At 42.9% G+C, this 21,820-nt stretch overlaps 1 protein-coding gene across 1 annotated transcript in view; it reads left to right on the forward strand.

Annotated features, from left to right (window-relative positions):
* Nucleotides 1–21,820, forward strand: part of LOC110530018 (inactive phospholipase D5) — a 62,050-nt gene that overhangs the window by 22,169 nt on the left and 18,061 nt on the right. Inside the window, exon 3 of the mRNA XM_021612778.3 lies at nucleotides 19,722–19,914. Coding sequence (XP_021468453.1) covers nucleotides 19,722–19,914 — 193 coding nt within the window. The remainder of the gene's footprint in view (nucleotides 1–19,721; nucleotides 19,915–21,820) is intronic.

Raw genomic sequence — 21,820 nt, forward strand, 5'->3', positions numbered from 1 at the left:
CAACCTGGAACTGAGTGAGTAATGCTTAGTCTGAAGCATTTTTTTTTACTTTCAAAAGCCAAGAAGAAAAATATATTACAATGACATATTTTACTTTATAAGGACTGAATGCTAAGGCTACTAAGCTTGCTAGGACAAAGAGCTACAACTTCAATTAGCACTGATGTGTCGATGCCTTTGAGCCCAACAAATGGCCGGCTACCCCACCCAAATCCAAAGGCCTCGAAGCCCCCTCCTGTTGTTCAGGGCCATCCATTGGCATTTTATACAAGAAATCTGCCAACAGAAATAAAAGCTTCTCCCAAGTGGGTGTGACACACACCTACTCCCATTACCTGCTGCTTGGATTCCACCTGGCAATCTGTGCCCCCCCCCTCCCCCATGACTTGCCCAAAGTCGTTAAATATTTTTTAAATCTTGTGCATCTTGCTATTTTGCTATTTGCCTCATGACTCCTGCATGCTTTGTTGACTACAAACTTTCTTTACCCAACCATGGGACAGATTGTTTGTTCCCACACTCGGGACTCTGACTCTTGGTTACACAGACTTACACAGACTCCCATCCCATTCTAACCACCTCTTGCCGGCTTTGTATTCATTTTACCTGATGAAATTGCTGTACAATATGATCTTGTTGCCATCTGATGCACATTCAGATGTCGTAAATCAGCACTGCAGAGCTTTCCCTGATTGTATTACTGTTGATCAAATCACATTTATTTATATAGCCCTTCTTACATCAGCTGATATCTCAAAGTGCTACACAGAAACCCAGTCTAAAACCCCAAACAGCAAGCAATGCAGGTGTAGAAGCACGGTGGCTAGGAAAAACTCCCTAGAAAGGCCAAAACCTAGGAAGAAACCTAGAGAGGAAGCAGGCTATGAGGGGTGGCCAGTCCTCTTCTGGCTGTGCCGGGTCTAGATTATAACAGAACATGGCCAAGATGTTCAAATGTTCATAAATGACCAGCATGGTCAAATAATAATAATCACAGTAGTTGTCGAGGGTGCAACAAGTCAGTTGGCTTTTCATAGCCGATCTTTGAGGACAATACAGTGCCACTGACACGGCCTGCAACGAAAACTTGCGGTCTCTCCTTCACTGCAGCCGAGGTGAGTAAGACATTTAAACGTGTTAACCCTCGCAAGGCTGCAGGCCCAGACGGCATCCCCAGCCGCGCCCTCAGAGCATGCGCAGACCAGCTGGCCGGTGTGTTTACGGACATATTCAATCAATCCCTATACCAGTCTGCTGTTCCCACATGCTTCAAGAGGGCCACCATTGTTCCTGTTCCCAAGAAAGCTAAGGTAACTGAGCTAAACGACTACCGCCCCGTAGCACTCACTTCCGTCATCATGAAGTGCTTTGAGAGACTAGTCAAGGACCATATCACCTCCACCCTACCTGACACCGTAGACCCACTCCAATTTGCTTACCGCCCAAATAGGTCCACAGACGATGCAATCTCAACCACACTGCACACTGCCCTAACCCATCTGGACAAGAGGAATACCTATGTGAGAATGCTGTTCATTGACTACAGCTCGGCATTCAACACCATAGTACCCTCCAAGCTCGTCATCAAGCTCGAGACCCTGGGTCTCGACCCCGCCCTGTGCAACTGGGTACTGGACTTCCTGACGGGCCGCCCCCAGGTGGTGAGGGTAGGCAACAACATCTCCTCCCCGCTGATCCTCAACACTGGGGCCCCACAAGGGTGCGTTCTGAGCCCTCTCCTGTACTCCCTGTTCACCCACGACTGCGTGGCCACGCACGCCTCCAACTCAATCATCAAGTTTGCGGACGACACAACAGTGGTAGGCTTGATTACCAACAACGACGAGACGGCCTACAGGGAGGAGGTGAGGGCCCTCGGAGTGTGGTGTCAGGAAAATAACCTCACACTCAACGTCAACAAAACTAAGGAGATGATTGTGGACTTCAGGAAACAGCAGAGGGAACACCCCCCTATCCACATCGATGGAACAGTAGTGGAGAGGGTAGCAAGTTTTAAGTTCCTCGGCATACACATCACAGACAAACTGAATTGGTCCACTCACACAGACAGCATTGTGAAGAAGGCGCAGCAGCGCCTCTTCAACCTCAGGAGGCTGAAGAAATTCGTCTTGTCACCAAAAGCACTCACAAACTTCTACAGATGTACAATCGAGAGCATCCTGGCGGGCTGTATCACCGCCTGGTACGGCAACTGCTCCGCCCTCAACCGTAAGGCTCTCCAGAGGGTAGTGAGGTCTGCACAACGCATCACCGGGGGCAAACTACCTGCCCTCCAGGACACCTACACCACCCGATGTCACAGGAAGGCCATAAAGATCATCAAGGACATCAACCACCCGAGCCACTGCCTGTTCACCCCGCTATCATCCAGAAGGCGAGGTCAGTACAGGTGCATCAAAGCTGGGACCGAGAGACTGAAAAACAGCTTCTATCTCAAGGCTATCAGACTGTTAAACAGCCACCACTAACATTGAGTGGCTGCTGCCAACACACTGACACTGACTCAACTCCAGCCACTTTAATAATGGGAATTGATGGGAAATGATGTAAATATATCACTAGCCACTTTAAACAATGCTACCTTATATAATGTTACTTACCCTACATTATTCATCTCATATGCATACGTATATACTGTACTCTATATCACCGACTGTATCCTTATGCAATACATGTATCACTAGCCACTTTAACTATGCCACTTTGTTTACATACTCATCTCATATGTATATACTGTACTCGATACCATCTACTGTATCTGCCTATGCTGCTCTGTACCATCACTCATTCATATATCCTTATGTATATATTCTTTATCCCCTCACACTGTGTACAAGACAGTAGTTTTGGAATTGTTAGTTAGATTACTTGTTGGTTATTACTGCATTGTCGGAACTAGAAGCACAAGCATTTCGCTACACTCGCATTAACATCTGCTAACCATGTGTATGTGACAAATAAAATTTGATTTGATTTGAAAGCAATGGGACTCCCTAAATCTTTCTCAGATTATCACCAATCCAACAAGGTATGACTCCAAACACCCAGAAAATGTGGGTGTTTGGGGATCAAGCTTCTTTTTTTATATTTTTAGTGGTTTTGTCAACAAACACGCCCCCATAAAGAAAATGAGAATTAAAAACAGGTTCAGCTCCTGGTTCGACCGTGATCTTGCAGAGTTACTCCATCTCAAGAATTGCATTTGGCGAAAGGCTTGGCACATGTATACTCAGGTTGACTGGCTATCGTTCAGGCAAATGAGAAATAAGTCCACTAAGGCTATCCGGAAGGCCAAAGTTAGTTACCTTAAGGAGCAGTTCTCTCTCTGTGGGTCTAACCCCAAGAAGTTCTGGAAAACAGTTAAAGACCTGGAGAATAAACCCTCTTCACAGCTGCCCATGTCCCTTAAAGTTGATGATGTGGTTGTGTCTGACAGTCAGGATTCCTATTTGACTCAGCCGTGCCTCCTTGTCCATCCAACATTTCCTCATCTTCCACCCCTTCTAATGCGACTAACCCCGATGCTTCTCTCTTTTTTCCCCTGCCCTGCTACAAAGTTTCTCCTTACAGGCAGTCACTGAGTCCAAGTTGCTAAAGGAGGTCCTGAAACTTGACCCCAAAAAAACATCTGGGTCAGATGGTTTAGACCCTTCTTTAAGGTTGCTGCCCCTATCATCATCAAGCCTCTCTCCAACCTTTTTAACCTGTCTCTCCTTTCTGGGGAAGTTCCCATTGCTTGGAAGGCAGCCACGGTTTGTCCTTGAAACAAAGGGGGAGATCCAGCTGATCCTAACTGTTATAAATCCTGTTGTGACTCTGGGGCAGTATTTTCATTTTTTTTTTTTAAACGTTCCCGTAGTAACGGGATATTTTGTCAGGACAAGATGCTAGAATATGCATATAATTGACAGCTTATGATAGAAAACACTCTAAAGTTTCCAAAACTGTAAAAATATTGTCTGTGAGCATAACAGAACTGATGTTGCAGGCGAAAGCCTGAGTAAAATCCAATCCGGAAGTGCCCCATGTTTTGAAAGCTCTGCGTTCCAATGAGTCCCTATTGAGCAGTGAATGGGCTATCAACCAGATTACTCTTTCTCCGTATTCCCGAAGGTGTCTACAGCATTGTGACGTAGTTTTACGCATTTATGTTGAAGAATACCCGTAAGCGGCTACATTGCGCAAGTGGTCACCTGATGCTGCCAGAGAGATTCTCGCGTAAAATACAGAGGTAGCCATTACTCCAATCGGTCCTACCGAAAAACGAATTGTCCCGATGGATATATTATTGAATAGATATTTGAAAAACACCTTGAGGATTGATTATAAACAACGTTTGCCATGTTGCTGTCGATATTATGGAGCTAATTTGGAATATTTTCCGCCGTTTTCGTGACTGCAATTTCCGGGGGATTTCTCAGCCAAACGTGAAGAACAAACGGAGCTTTTTCGCCTACAAAAATAATATTTTGGGAAAAAAGGAACATTTGCTATCTAACTGGGAGTCTCGTGAGTAAAAACATCCGAAGCTCATCAAAGGTAAACAATTTAATTTGATTGCTTTTCTGATTTCCGTGACCAAGTTACCTGCTGCTAGCTGGACAAAATGCTATGCTAGGCTATCGATTAACTTACACATATGCTTGTCTAGCTTTGGCTGTAAAGCATATTTTGAAAATCTGAGATGACAGGGTGATTAACAAAAGGCTAAGCTGTGTCTCAATATATTTCATTTGTGATTTTCATGAATAGGAATATTTTCTAGGGATATTTATGTCCGTTGCGTTATGCTAATTAGTGTCAAGCGATGATTACGCTCCCACATGCGGGATGGGGAGTCACTAGAGGATTTATAGGACCATTTCTATTTTGCCCCATTTATCAAAAGTGTTGGAAAAACGTGTCAATAATCAATTGACTGGCTTTCTTGATGTCTATACTATTGCAATCTGGTTTCCGCTCAGGTTATGGATGTGTCACTGCAACCTTAAAGGTCCTCAATGATGTCACCTATGCCCTTGATTCTATGCAATGTTTTGAGGCAATTAAAAAAAAAAAGATATATATATATATATATATATATATATATATATATATATATATATATATATATATATATATATATATATATATATATATATATATATATATATATATATATATATTGACTTGGCCAAAGCATTTGATATGGTAGACCATTCCATTCTTGTTGGCTGGCTAAGGAATATTGGTGTCTCTGATGGGTCTTTGGCCTGGTTTGCTAACTACCTCTCTCAAAGAGTGCAGTGTATAAAGTCAGAAAATCTGCTGTCTCAGCCACTGCCTGTCTCCAAGGGAGTACCCCAAGGCTCAATCCTAGGCCCCAAGCTCTTCTCAATTTACATCAACAATATAGCTCAGGCAGTATTAAGCTCTCTCATCCATTTATATGCAGATACAGTTTTATACTCAGCTGGCCCCTCCCTGGATTTTGTGTTAAATGCTCTACAACAAAGCTTTCTTAGTGTCCAAAAAGCTTTCTCTACCCTTAACCTTGTTCTGATCACCTTCAAAACAAAGGTCATGTGGTTTGTTAAGAAGAATGCCCCTCTCCCCACAGGTGTGATTACTAACTCTGAGGGTTTAGAGCTTGAGGTAGTCACCGCATACAAGTACTTATCAAAAGTGTTGGAAAAACGTGTCAATAATCAATTGACTGGCTAGACGGTACACTGTCCTTCTCTCAGCATATATCAAAGCTGCAGGCTATAGTTAAATCTAGACTTGGCTTCATCTATCGTAGTCGCTCCTCCTCACCACAGCTGCCAAACTAACCCTGATTCAGATGACCACCATACCCATGCTAGATTACAGAGACGTAATCTATAGATCGGCAGGTAAGGTTGCTCTCGAGTGGCTAGATGTACTTTACCATTCGGCCATCAGATTTGCCACCAATGCTACTTATAGGACACATCACTGCACTCTATTCTCCTCTGTAAACTGGTCATTTCTGTATACTTGTCACAAGACCCACTGGTTGGTGATTATTTATAAAAACCCTCTTAGGTCTCACTCCCCCTATCTGAGATACCTACTGCAGCCCTCATCCTCCACATACAATACCCGTTCTGCCAGTCACATCCTGTCCCCAAAGCACACACATCCCTGGGTCACTCGTCTTTTCAGTTCGCTGCAGTTAACGACTGGAACGAGCTGCAACAAACACTCAAACTGGACAGTTTTATCTCAAATCTCTTCAAATCATGGACACTCTTACTGACAGTTGTGGCAGCTTTGCGTGATGTATTGTTGTTTCTACCTTCTTGCCCTTTGCTGTTGTCTGAGCCCAATAATGTTTGTACCATGTTTTGTGCTGCTCCCATGTTGTTGTCATGTTGTGTTTCTACCATGCTGTGTTGTCATGTGTTGCTGCCTTGTTGTCTTAGATCTCTATGTAGTGTTGTGTTGTCTCTCTTGTTGTGATGTGTGTTTTGTCCTATATTTTTATATACATATATTTTTTTATTTTATTTAAATCCCAGCCCCTGTCACCACAGGAGGCCTTTTGGTAGGCCGTCATTTTAAGTTAATAACAAATTCTAACTAACTTGCCTAGTTAAATAAAGGTTAACTAAAATATTTAATAAATAAAAATGAATCTCGCATCACCACCTGGCAGACAAATATGGGTTAGGCAGATGCCAGGGGAACACTACCTGCCCCAATGCATAGTGCCAAATGTAAAGTTTGGTGGAGGAATAATGGTCTGGGGTAGTTTTTCATGGTTCGGCCTATGTCCCTTAGTTCCAGTGAAGGGAAATCTCAATGCTACAGCATACAATGACATTCTAGACAATTCTGTGCTTCCAACTTTGTGGTAACAGTTTGTGGAAGGCCCTTTCCTGTTTCAGCATGACATTACCCCCGTGCACAAAGTGAGGTCAGAAATGGTTTGTCGAGATCGGTGTGGAAGAACTTGACTGGGCTGCACAGAGCCCTGACCTCAACCCCATCGAACACCTTTGGGATGAAATGGAACGCCGGTTGCGAGCCAGGCCTAATCGCCCAACATCCGTGCCCGGCCTCACTAATTCTCTTGCAGCTTAATGGAAGCAAATCCTAGCAGCAATGTTCTAACATCTAGTGGAAAGCTTTCCTAGGAGAGTGTCCTAACAGAGTCTGTTATTGCAGCGAAGGAGGGACTAACTCCATATTAATGCCCATGATTTTGAAATGAGATGTTCGACGAACAGGTGTCCACGTAAATGGCCTTCTGTTGGGCTGCATCGATGACAGGGCACATCTGAAAGCATTGTGTGAGAAATAATCTATTTTGAGCAATGGGTTTGTTTGAGGAAGATAGAAATCCACTGTGCTCATTCAGAGTGGAACCTATCCCCTTTGCCTAGTAAGCTAAGTCAGTGTGGTGTAGAGAAAATGCAATACTTTGATCAAGATATTCATGTCAATTATGGGAATCATAGTTCTCCAAATCTGGCATATATATACAATTTTGTATGTGTGAGGCAGGGATCTTGTATTGCTTGTATTCAGGAAGTCTGCTTCAGGGGGAAAATTAGATACATTTTTGGATTAGGAAGGAAGCAGCACCATGTCGATCATTATGAACTCCTCTCTGGCACACTGCAGCCCTAATCTGGGAAAACGTCTGACGCAGCACAGAAGTTTATCCTGCACAAAGGATATTAATTTGATGAAAGGCCTATGTGCCTTGTAAACAGATTAATCTAATAGGCCTTGTAAACAGAATATTTCATCAAATGAATATCCTGTGTGCAGGATAAATTTCTGTGCTGCGTCAGACATTTTCCCAGATTAGGGCTGCAGTGTGCCAGAGAGGAGTTCATTATGATCGACATGGTGCTGCTTCCTTCCTTATGACTCTTTGTAAACTGTCAGCATTTGGAGCCACTATTGACCAGTGCTACATTTCACTGCTGTTAACTTGGTCTATTTCAGGACCTCCTGTATCTTGCCATGTCTGATCCCATTGGCTCCTGCTGTTTTAGCATTAATTGTCTGGGATTATGCATGGAGTGCTGTTTTAGAATGATTGGGGTTCTGTTCATGATGACATTTTGCCATGCCATGGTAGAGCTTAGTGAACGTAATGTTCCGTGAGCAGTATGGGGGTTGATAGCATCTCTCTACAGCTCTTTCACTTCAAGAGTGCTGAAGTACTTTTTATACTTTTCAGACTAATACTAATTTGAGGGGTGCTTATATTTGTTATTTTACACACAAGTGTAATGGAACTGTGTTTCTTGCATATCTCAACTCCCCAACTACCATTGTACAGCGCCCCTGGAGCAATTAGGGTTAAGTGCCTAGCTTTTACTTATTTTATTATTTTATCATTATTTTACCAGGTAAGTTGACTGAGAACACATTCTCATTTACAGCAACAACCTGGGGAATAGTTACATGGGATGGGGGGTGATGAATGAGCTAATTGGAAGCTGGGGATGATTAGGTAGCCATGATAGGAGGGCCATATTGAGAATACAGCCAGGAGACCGGGGTTAATGCCCCTACTCTTACAATAAGTGCCATGGGATCTTTAGTGACCACAGACAGTCAGGACACCTGTTTAACGTCCCATCCGAAGACGGCACCCTACACAGGCCAATGGGATATCTTTTTTTAGACCAGAGGAAAGAGTGCTTCCTACACCACTTCCAGCAGTATCTGGTCTCCCATTCAGAGACTGACCAGGACCAATCCTGCTTAGCTTTAGAGGCAAGCCAGCAGTGGGATGCAGTGTGGTATGCTTGCTCAAGGGCACAGCGGCAGATGTTTTACCTTGTAGGCTCTGGTATACTGTTTGAGCTCCTATTTCCTGTCTCGCATGAGTAATGTCAAATTGCCAACCTATACCCGATTGTCAAACGGCGCACACTGCAATACAAGGTGTATTAAGCTATTAGTGTCTAACATCAACTAATGCCTTATTGCAATGATATTCTACCTCACAACTTTAGGTTAATCCAAAGATTCCTGTAGCCAATTAGATGCGATCATATTGTGCATTGCTGTACTTGTCTAACAGCTGGTATTGAATGTCTGTTGACGAGGTACATATTGATCCAAGGCTGTGTAGTGGCAGACTAGAAACTAAATAATGTTGTTTCCGTATGGTGATGGACCTAGAAAAGGGTTAGTGGTCTCATTTACTGGTAGACCTTTGATTAAAATATATCTTTGGAATCCACCGCTCCTGATAATGCAGTAGGATAACTAGACTGTTTATTTACTTCGTACAAGACTTTATACATGGAAGTCCCCATCAAATGTTTGTTTTAATGTCACCTAAACTGTATAATGAATCAAGGGGCATAAGAACAGTTTGTCAAACATGTGTTTTTGGCTACTAATTACCAGTGCAGTCAGTATTCACCCAGTGCCCTATAAAGGAATGATGACTGTTTACTATTTCTGGCAGACCTTCAGTCAGTAGCATCCAAGACACTCTACCTGGGTCATATGCTATACAGTAACCAAACAGGCTCAAAGTTCTGCCAGCATCTGGAGTCTGAATTAATGGATTGTCTTAGCGACTGACAGCAGTATTATAACTCAATGAAACTCTAGGGCTGAAACATACTAAATCCAGTCTCAGGCCCAGGCAGTGAGATTCTTACATTTTATTTCTGGTATTTATCCTCATATATACAGTACCAGTCAAAAGTTTGGACACACCTACTCATTCAAGTCTTTTTCTTTTCTTTTTACTATTTTCTACATTGCAGAATAATATTGAAGACATCAAAACTATGAAATAACACATATGGAATCATGTAGTAACCAAGAAAGTGTTCAACAAATCTTTGAGATTCTTCATAGTAGCCACCTTTGTCTTGATGACAGCTTTGCACACTATTGGTATTCTCTCAACCAGCTTCATGAGGTAGTCACCTGGAATGTATTTCAATTAACAGGTGTGCCTTGTTAAAAGTGGTGTTGTGACAAGGTAGGGGTGGTATACAGAAGATAGCCCTATTTGGTAAGTCCATATTATGTCAAGAACAGCTCAAATAAGCAAAGAGAAATGACAATCCATCATTACTATAAGACATGAAGGCCAGTCAATTAGTAGGTGTGGTAGGAGTAAGTGTGTCCAAACGTTTGACTGGTACTGTATCTGTATTTGAGTATTCTCAGCAATTTTTTATTTTTATTTGACCTTTTATTTTACCAGGCAAGTCAATTAAGAACAAATTCGGCCTGGCAAGTGGCATAAGGCCTCCTGCGGGGCAATGGGGGCGGGGATTTAAAGTGTAAGAAAAGCAACAGCAATATATCAGACATTTGTAATGACATTACAATAATGCATAATAATACTTTTTTCATGACTTACGTCATCGTACTATCATCATCGTACTTACGTCATCGTACTATATGTGAATTTGCCTATTCCTATTGGGATGTCATAAAGAATACATGAAAACACTGATCAATTCCAGGCATATCTAGCTAGTCATCCATCATGGGTCTCATTCACATTCACAGAGCCTTGGCTGCTACTATCAAAATAGTTTCCACCATTTAACATGCCAGTCTGCTCCAGTGTGTCTGCCTGGACAGGCTTCCTGCTCGTTTGCAGAGCCGTTGGGTTTAACTTCTTCGTTAGCAGCTCTGTGCGTGTCATGGATGCACCACTGAAGGACACCAACAACACTGAAATCAGCCTTTCAGATAGGTGGGAGGGATTTCATTGTCATTCCAGAGATTTAAAACTTTAGCTTTCACTTTGAAAATTACTGAAGTTTCCTCCACTTGGGTATCAAGTAATACACACGGCTGCACATTGGTATTTCAAATGAGGGTGGCCTAATGTGCACGCCATGTAAATAAATCTATGGATGTCCTTAGTGCTGAAACAAATGCTCTCCTCACTTTACAGAGACCTGCTTGCTGTTACAGGCATACATAATCCCCGTGCATTATTTATTGAGTGAAATGGGTGGTTGTTTTTTCTCATTAAGATGACATTGTTCTTCTTCCCTGGTCTTCCCCACTTTTGTGTTTCTAATTCTCATGGTAAATAATGCATGGAGTGACTGTTCATTTTATCAGTCTCTGAATCTTGCATGCTATTTCCAGAGTTTGCTTGTTTGTGTGTTATTGCATTTTGTCTATTCATGTTTTAGAGATTTAAAGCTTACAGAATAATCTACCATACTTTCTTGATCCTAACCTAAATCAATCCAAGTTCATTTCACAAACACATTTGTTTGACTACCATTCTCTTTGGGATATGTAGTGCTTTACTTATGGAACATATGAACCTTAGTGTCCTTTACCATATTCATTTTCTCCAACGTCATGACCTGATTTCAAGTGGTTAGTCACCCAGTCACTTTTTCTGGTACGCCACCGGTCAATTTGGTTTTGCAGCACTGACGGTATTTTGTCTGCTTGCTGACTCAACCGGGGCCAGGAACTGAATGTCTGCTCAACATCTCACTTGACTTGCCCTATTATCGTTTTATGTGATTAACTGTGTTTTCCTCCAAATGTTTTTTATATATATTTTTTGGGGTTACCCCCTTTTTTCTCCCCAATTTCGTGGTGTCCAATTGTCCCATCATTGCAACTCCGGTACGGACTCGGGAGAGGCGAAGGTCAATATCCGTGCGTCCAACAAAACACGACCCCGCCAAGCCGCACTGATTCTTGACACAATGCCTGCTTAATCTGGAAGTCCGCCTCACCAATGTGTCGAAGGAAACACCATACACCTGGCGACCTTGTCAGCGTGCATCCCCCCAGCCCGCCACAGGAGTGGCTAGAGTGCTGCAGTGCCTTAGACCGCTGTGCCACTCTGGAGGCGTTTTCCTCCAATATTCAACCATTTCCCAGCATGAAGAATGTTTGCTCGGTATTGGATCGGTATGAATCAATGATCTGGCAAGATAAAGCAGAAGCAATTTAGTTTTTTGTCATTTTTTGCTGCATTTTTTATAATTATACAGATAAGAAAGAACCGGTAGAGGGAAAAACATACACTAATCCTCTACCAGATAAAACCCACCCCAACCCCCCATGCTCTAACAGAACACACACTGATCCCCTACCAGATCAAACCCACCCCAACCCCCCATGCTCTAACAGAACACACACTGATCCCCTACCAGATCAAACCCACCCCAACCCCCCATGCTCTAACAGAACACACACTGATCCCCTACCAGATCAAACCCACCCCAACCCCCCCCCATGCTCTAACAGAACACACACTGATCCCCTACCAGATCAAACCCACCCCAACCCCCCCATGCTCTAACAGAACACACACTGATCCCCTACCAGATCAAACCCACCCCAACCCCCCATGCTCTAACAGAACACACACTGATCCCCTACCAGATCAAACCCACCCCAACCCCCCATGCTCTAAAAGAACACACACTGATCCCCTACCAGATCAAACCCACCCCAACCCCCCATGCTCTAACAGAACACACACTGATCCCCTACCAGATCAAACCTACCCCAATGCTCCAACAGAGCCCCACCCCAAAACCAGACTGAAAGCAGGTATTATATAGAATTTCAGTTATATATACAGTTGAAGTCGGAAGTTTACATGCACTTAGGTTGGAGACATTAAAACTTGTTTGTCAACCACTCCACAAATTTCTTGTTAACAAACTATAGTTTTGGCAAGTCGGTTAGGTCATCTACTTTGTGCATGACACAAGTAATTTACAACAATTGTTTACATACAGATTATTTCACTGTATCACAATTCCAGTGGGTCAGAAGTGTACATACAAAGTTGACTGTGCCTTTCGACAGCTTGGAAAATTGCAGAAAATGATGTCATGGCTTTAGAAGCTTCTGATAGGCTAATTGACATAATTTGAGTCAATTGGAGATGTACCTGTGGATGTATTTCAAGGCCTACCTTCAAACTCAGTGCCTCTTTGCTTGACATCATGGGAAAATCAGCCAAGACCTCAGAAGAAAAATTGTAGACTTCCACAAGTCTGGCTCATCCTTGGGAGCAATTTACAAATGCCTGAAGGTACCACGTTCATCTGTACAAACAATAGTATGCAAGTATAAGCACCATGGGACCACGCAGCCGTCATACCGCTCAGGAAGGAGACGCGTTCTGTCGCCTAGAGATGAACGTACTTTGGTGCGTTCAAAGTGGTGATCCTAACTGACCTGAGGGAATTTGTACGAGGATTAAATGTCAGGAATTGTAAAAAACTAGGTTTAAATGTATTTGGCTAAGATATATGTAAACTTCAACTGTGTGTGTGTGTGTGTAAACTTCAACTGTGTGTGTGTGTGTGTGTGTGTGTGTGTGTGAGCGATAATCAAACAAAAAGTAAACAAGAGTAAAAACAGTGATACAAATTCCAATTTGGGTTTGTTTATGGAGTTGTGAAAGTAGCTGGGTCCATGTCTTCTACAAAGGATAGGAAAGGAGGCCAGATATTATAATGTAATTGCAGATCCGCTAATGGAGTAGCACATTTTCTCTGGCTTGATGTTGCATGACTTCCTTTATCCAATGGCTAAACGTAGGAGGAAACCCATCCTTCAGAGCCATTCGGGTTTGATAAAAGCACTCAGGCTGACACACTAATTCCAATATGTTTACCTTATATTCAGCACTTCTGCTGGGCTAGAATGGGGTTTGAAACATTAAGGAGAGCAACTGAATTTGCAATGTACAGAAATGTACTGCGTGGTGTGTCTATGAAATTGAAATAGAACACATTCTTGGCAGATGTAACACAGTTCTTAGAAGATTTAATTCAATTACTTATGATCAATTAGCTTTGATGATGTTCTTATGGCCCAGCACACAGTTTGACGTACATCTGTGTTCGTTAGGTCTGATCTGTGTTTGTTGTCAGGTTGCTATGACAGCCTAAGTCACTGATATATGTTTCACTTAGACCTGGATACATTCATGGAGAGACAATAGACACTGTGTTTCTAAAATGTATTTCAAGTTAATGTCATGTGCACTGAACTGCCTTTCTTGCAAGCTCCAAACCCCCAAATGCAGTAATCAATATCAATGTAGCACTAAAAATAGCATTACAAAAACACACAACAAATAAGAACATGAGAAAGTAAGAAGCTATGTACTGTACAGGGTCAGTTCCAATACCATATAAACAATGTGCAGGGATACTGGAGTGATACTATGTATTAGGGTCAGGTGACTAGGCATCAGGATATATGATGCGTAATTGATTGTATGCGCACACGTGTGTGTTTGAGTCCTGTGAGTGTGCATACAGAGGGTGCAGAAATAAAACACAGGTCAACTCAGTCCGTGTAGCCATTCTGTTTGTTATTTACCAGTCTTATGGATTGGGGATTGAAGCTGTTCAGGAGCCTATTGGTGTCCAGACTTTTATTAAATCCCTTATTTTTTTAATTTTAATCCCATTTTCTCCCCAAATTCATGGTATCCCATTGGTAGTTACAGTCCTGTCCCATCGCTGCAACTCCCGTACGGACTCAGGAGAGGCAAAGGTCAAGAGTCCTCCAAAACAGCCGCACTGCTTCTTGACACAACACCCACTTAACCCTGAAGCCAGCTGCACCAATGTGTCAGAGGAAACACCGTACACCTGGCACAGATAGCAGTGCCTTAGACCACTACGCCACTCGGGAAGCCCCATTGGTGTCAGACTTGATGCACCGGTACCGCTTGCCATGCGGAAGCAGAGAGAACAGTCTATGGCTTGGGTGACTGGAGTCTTTAACAATTTTCCGGGCCTTCCTTTCACACCGCCTGATGTAGAGGTCCTGGATGGCATGGAGCTCGGCCCTAGGGATGTACTGGGCTGTCCGCACCACCCTCTGTAGTGCCATGCGATCGAGACTGGTGCTGTTGCCATACTAAGCAGTGATGCAGCCAGTCAAGATGCTGTCAATGGTGCAGCTGCAGAACTTTGAGGATTTGAGGGTCCATTTTCAACCTCCTGAGGGGGAAGAGGCACTGTCATGCCGTCTTCACAACTGTGCATGTGTGAGTGGACCATTTTAATTCCTTAGTCATTTGGACACCGAGGAACTTGAAGCTCTCGACCTGCTCCACTGCAGGCCCGTTGATGTGGGTGGAGGGTGTGCTTTCCCCCCCCAGATCCACGATCAGCTCCTTGGTTTTACTGATGTTGAGGGAGAAGTTATCCCGGCACCACACTACCAGGTCACTGACCCCCTCCCGGTAGGCTGTGTCGTCGTAGGCTGTGTCATCATCGCCGGTGATCAGGCCTACCATCCTCATGTCGTAAGCAAACTTGATAGTGTTGGAGTTGTGCATGGCCACACAGTTGTAGATGAACAGGGAGTACAGGAGGGGACTAAGCGTGCACCCCTGTGGGGCCCCCGCAACACGCAACACATCGTGGCAGAGGGGATGTTGCCTACCCTCACAACCTGGGGTTGGCCCGTCAGGAAGTCCAGGATTCAGTTGCATAGGGAGGTGTTCAGTCCCAGGCTCCTAAGCTTGGTGTCGTGTCTTTGGCTATGCCGGATTAATTGATATGACATGCTATTCTATAAAATAATTGATCCGTAATTAATATTACCTGATTGAGCTAATCATGTAAATGTAATTAACTAGAGAGTCAGGGCACCACAAAATAATATTTATAGAGCTGTTATCTTCTGAATAAACTCTTAAAGACCTAGTAATATTTTACATCAATAGCAGTCAATATTAATTGTCACCTTAATTCAGTCTCATCTGAATGTTGTAAATTCTTGGTTATCTTCACGAACAAGTTGAACCAGCAATACAAAATTGGGTTTAATTATTTATTTACTAAATACCTAACTAATCACACAGAATTACACATACACATAATTAATCATAACTTGATTACAAATTACGTCATAAAGGAAAACGTCAGATATGACAGATATGACAGCTTGTTACACAAAAGAAAAGGGGCTGGGTTTGACTGAAAGAGCGGGAAGACTGATGAACGAAGGGCAAAGCTGTGCTATCGTAAATACAGTATCTGATGCATTCTGAATTACCGCCCATTTGGAAAAGGAAAATGCAATAAATATTTACTCTGAGCTGCGCTTCGGTAGGTTGGTGATAGATGGAAGGCCTTGTTGCCAAACCGAGTCCTTTGTCCTTTGAAGAATGTCCCTGGTGGTCAATTGGATACGTTGTAGTAACGTCGTTGTGTGATAGACGGGATACTCTGTCTGTTCCTTCCTAACCCTCGTTTGCAGCTGCTGTTGCTAACTCAACGGCTAGGAGGTATCACTTCTGTAGTGAATAAGAGTTCAAAGTTCATACCATTCGCAACCAAAGCTCACACTGATGTTGGCTTCGTTCTGTAGTTATTATCTGAACCATTCTGACATCGGACCGTCGTCCTCACATCCTCGGAACAGGAGGTTATATTGTCGTCAAGGCTTTATATAGGAAGGGAGAAAGGGGGTGTTTTTCATAGTTTACAACCTATGTCTCTTCATGTGGGCGGGCCACTTAGTCGGGCCTAATTCACAGATGACAACCGAACTGACATCATATTAATTAAGTACCACCGCATATGTTCAATTGGTCGGATTACCAGAATATAGTTCATTTCCCCCCACCTTCTGATGTTCCCAGAATCTCTATGTTAACCAAGGTGTTTGCAAATGTAACATCAGTAGGGTAGAGAGAGGAAAAAGGGGGGAAGAAGTATTTATGACTGTCGTAAACCTACCCCCAGGCCAACGTCATGACATTGGTGAAGAGCTTGGAGGCGACAATCATGTTGAACGCTGAGCTGTAGTCAATGAACCGCATTCTCACATACAGTTGAAGTTGGAAGTTTACATACACCTTAGCCAAATACATTTAAACTCAGTTTTTCATAATTCCTGACATTTAATCCTGGTTAAAATGCCCTGTCTTAGGTCAGTTAGGATCACCACTTTTTATTTTAAGAATGTGAAATTTCAGAATAATAGTAGAGAGAATTATTTATTTCAGTTTTTATTTCTTTCATCACATTCCCAGTGGGTCAGAAATTTGCATACACTCAATTAGTATTTGGTAGCATTGCCTTAAACAATTTAAACTTGGGTCAAACATTTCGGGTAGCCTTCCACAAGCTTCCCACAATAAGTTGGGTGAATTTTGGCCCATTCCTCCTGACAGAGCTGGTGTAACTGAGTCAGGTTTGTTGGCCTCTTTTGTTCTCACACGCTTTTTCAATACCGCCCACAAATTTTCTATAGGATTGAGGTCAGGGCTTTGTGATGGCCACTCCAATACCTTGACTTTGTTGTCCTTAAGCCATTTTGCCAGAACTTTGGAAGTATGCTTGTGGTCATTGTCCATTTGGAAGACGCATTTGCGACCAAGCTTTAACTTCCTGTCTGATATCTTGATGTTGCTTCAATATATCCACATCATTTTCCTCATGATGCCATGTATTTTGTGAAGTGCACCAGTCCCTCTTGCAGCAAAGCACCCCCACAACATGATTCTGCCACCCCAGTGCTTCACGGTTGGGATGGTGTTCTTCAGCTTGCAAGCCTCCCCCCTTTTCCACCAAACATAATGATGGTCATTATGGCCAAACAGTTCTATTTTTGTTTCATCAGACAAGAGGACATTTCTCCAAAAAGTACGATCTTAGTCCCCATGTGCAGTTACAAACCGTATTCTGGCTTTTTATGGCGGTTTTGGAGCAGTGGCTTCTTCCTTGCTGAGCGGCCTTTCGGGTTATGTCGATATAGGACTCGTTTTACTGTGGATGTAGATACTTTTGTACCTGTTTCCTCCAGCATCTTCACAAGGTCCTTTGCTGTTGTTCTGGGATTGATTTGCGCTTTTCGCACCAAAGTACATTCCTCTCTAGGCGACAGAACGCATCTCCTTACTGAGCGGTATGATGGCTGCGTGGTCCCGTGGTGTTTACACTTGCATACTATTGTTTGTACAGATAAACAGGGTACCTTCAGGCGTTTGGAAATTGCTCCCAAGGATGAACCAGAGTTGTGGAGGTCTACAATTTTTCTTCTGAGGTCTTGGCTGATTTCTTTAGATTTTCCCATGATGTCAAGCAAAGAGGCACTGAGTTGGAAGGTAGGCCTTGAAATACATCCACAATACATCCACAGGTACACCTCCAATTGACTCGAATGATGTCAGAAGCTTCTAAAGCCATGACATAATTTTCTGGAGTTTCCCAAGCTGTTTAAAAGGCACAGTCAACCTAGTGTATGTTAACTTCTGTCCCACTGAAATTATGATATAGTGAACATTCATAAGTGAAATAATCTGTATGTAAATAATTGTTGTAAAAATTACGTGTCATGCACAAAGTAGATGTCCTAACCGACTTGCCAAAACTATAGTTTGTTAACAAGAAATTTGTGGAGGGGTTGAAAAACAAGTTTTTTTTTAATGACTCCAACCTAAGTGTATTTAAACTTCCAACTTAAACTGTAGGTATTCCTCTTATACAGTATAGGTGGGTGAGGGCAGTGTGGAGTACAATTGAGATTGCGTTGTCTAGGGATCTGTTGGGGCGGTATGCAAATTGGAGTGGGTCTAAGGTGTCTAGGACGATGGTGTTGATATGTGCCGTAACCAGCCTTTCAAAGGAGAGGTTGAAAATGACAGTGAATATACGTGCCAGATGATCTGTGCATGCTCTGAGAATACTCCCTGGAATACTGTCCGGCCTTGCGAGTGTTAAACCTGATCTAAAGACCTTACTAATGTTGGCCTTGGAGAGCGAGGCAAAGTAGAGATTTCCTGCTGGAGTGCCAATTTGGTGGGGTAAAGAAAAAAAACTACAACTTGGGTTCAAATTCTTTAACGGCCTGTTCGGGGGCAGAATGACAGATTTGTACCTTGTCAGCTCAGGGATTTGAACATGAAACCTTTCGGTTACTAGGCCAACGCTCTAACCACTAGACTACCCTGCCACCCTGATAATAGATTGAGTCTGCTTTGATGGTCAGGGTTTGCATTTTTGGGGATGATTCCATTGGTTCCACTGCATCAGGCAGGCTCAATTACACACAGTTAACCCACTGTTCCTAGGCCGTCATTGAAAATAAGAATTTGTTCGTAACTGACTTGCCTAGTTAAATAAAGGTAAAATTAAAATAAAAAAATTACTTGAAGTATTTCAAAGAAAACAAGTACTATTTGAACCCAGGCTTGATGACTGACTATTGGTGTTGAGACTTCACTGGTTTAGAAGCCTTTTTAAACTTTTCATCTTTGATTTCCATTACATTTATGATACTATAATTCACTCTACTTGAAAGCAGCCGGATGCATAGATAATGATTCTAAATGATGCCCTGGAAAATGTGCTACAGTTCCATTAGAGTTCTGCCACGGTGTTCCTGTTAGAAGGCAGTCCAGTCACTCTTCTATTCACCCCTACAACCGATCTCGGTGATAATAATGTCTAGATGGATAATTTTCTAAAATATAGTGTAGGAGGTAATCATAGGTGAACGTCAATGCATATGACCTTGTTTTACAACATCCCAAGGCAGCTGCACAAGTTACTGATGATTATGTGGCTAATGCAGACAGACATAATTGTCACTGTGCTGTAAATTACTCTATTAAAATAAGTTATTTAATTAAACTTCTCTGGCTTCTAGGTCTTTTCAATTACAAGGTTGAAAAACAGCCATGTGTCATTAAATTAGTTTTTTTTTCTCATTTTCAATCTCAGGGTAGTGCTTGTGGAGAATATTCCAGAAGATGTCACCTTCTCTGAGAATGCTACGTCCCACCTCCCCCTCTCTGCTGGGCTGCACAGCCTGTTGGACCTGGCAGTGGCTGGTCACTCTGTGGAGATTGTGTCACCTCAATGGAACCTGAACCCCTCCGACTATGAATCCAGATTCCTTCAATCTTCTAGGCAGGTAAGCACAACAACCAAACAGGTAGCACCCCCAGGCCAAATAAGGCATTACTGTTTATCATACCTAGCCATAACACTTACTTTACGTGGCAGTTTTACTTATGGTCTTTTTCTTGTCAACAAATCCACATTTATTGTATAAGATTACTGTTCTTCCACCAAGAATACAAATAGCTCAAGTTTTATTGTAAAAGCACAGTGAAATGCTTAACTGCGAGCTCTATCCAACAGTGCACTTATTAATAAAATAAAATAATAATTTAAAAAAAGTATATAATAAAGAAAACAATAAATAAGAAACAGCTGTATCCAGGGAGTATGTATACATGTATACATATCTTGTTCACCTTATTCCAGCTGCTGTGACTTCAGCACTAAAACACTCATGCTTACACTGAGGCTAAGGTTACACAGGGGTTTGGCTATAATGGCAGCGTTGAGGTTTGGACAACCCCTGTATCTACCCACTGCCATTTAGTTCATTAGGTCTAATGGCACCCCTTGGCAGTTTAACTGGAGAGAAATTGCACTTGGGGGCCCTCTGGCCTACACAATTATAATTGCTGGAGCCTGGCCCAATGTTAAAATTGACATTAAAATAAAATGCATTTTTGGTTTAGGTATTTTTTTTTTACTATAATCACAATTCAGCAACAAACAAAAAAATCTTTAGGAAATCTGTTCCCAACTATTCCCACGAAATAAAAACTATACACTATATATACAAAAGTATGTGGGCACCCCTTCAAATTAGTGGATTTGGCTATTTCAGCCACACCCGTTGCTGACAGGTGTATAGATTGCACTCAGCCATGCAATCGCCATAGACAAACATTGGCAGTAGAATGGCCTTACTGAAGAGCTCAGTGACTTTCAACGTGACAAGTCAGTTTGTCACACTTCTGCCCTGCTAGAGCTGTCCCGGTCGACTGTGAAGTAGAAATGTCTAGGAGCAACAACGGCTCAGTCGTGAAGTGGTAGGCCACACGAGCTCACAGGACGGGACTGCCTAGTGCTGAAGTGCGTAGCGCGTAAAAAACGTCTGTCCTCGGTTGCAACACTCACTACCGAGTTCCAAACCTCTTCTGGAAGCAACAACCGTACAATAACTGTTCGTCGGGAGCTTCATGAAATGGGTTTCCATTACCGAGCAGACGCATACAAGTCTAAGATCACCATGCGCAATGGCAAGCCTCGGCTGGAGTGGCGTAAAGCTCGCCGCCATTGGACTCTGGAGCAGTGGAAAAGCGTTCTCTGTAGTGATGAATCATGCTTCACCATCTGGCAGTCCGACTGACGCGTTTACACTGATGCCAGGAGAACGCTACCTGCCCCATAGTGCCAGGTTTGGTGGAGGAGTAATAATAGTCTGGGGCTGTTGTTCATGGTTCAAGCTAGGCCCCTTAGTTCCAGTGAAGTGAAATCTTAACGCTACAGCATACAATGACATTCTAGACGATTCTGTGCTTCCAACTTTGGCAACAGTTTTGGGAAGGCCCTTTACTGTTTCTGCATGACAATGCCCCCGTGCACAAAGCGAGGTCCATACAGAAATGGTTTGTCGAGATCAGTGTGGAAGAACTTGACTGGCCTGAACATAGCCCTGACCCCATCAAACACCTTTGGGATGAATTGGAACGCCGACTGCGAGCCAGGCCTAATCGCCCAACATCAGTGCCCGACCTCTCTAATGCTCTTGTGCCTAAATGGAAGCAAGTCCCTGGGGCAATGTTCCAACATCTAGTGGAAAGCCATCCCAGAAGAGTGGAGGCTGTTATAGCAGTAAAGGGGAGACCAACTCCATATTAATGCCCATGATTTTGGAATGAGATGTTTGATGAGCAGGTGTCCACATACTTTTGGTCAGGTAGTGTATGATTGTGTCTCAATGTAATCTTGGTATGAAA

Source organism: Oncorhynchus mykiss, chromosome 1 (genome assembly GCF_057628025.1).
Source record: "Oncorhynchus mykiss isolate SJ-2025 chromosome 1, ASM5762802v1, whole genome shotgun sequence".
NCBI classification, from domain to species: domain Eukaryota; kingdom Metazoa; phylum Chordata; class Actinopteri; order Salmoniformes; family Salmonidae; genus Oncorhynchus; species Oncorhynchus mykiss.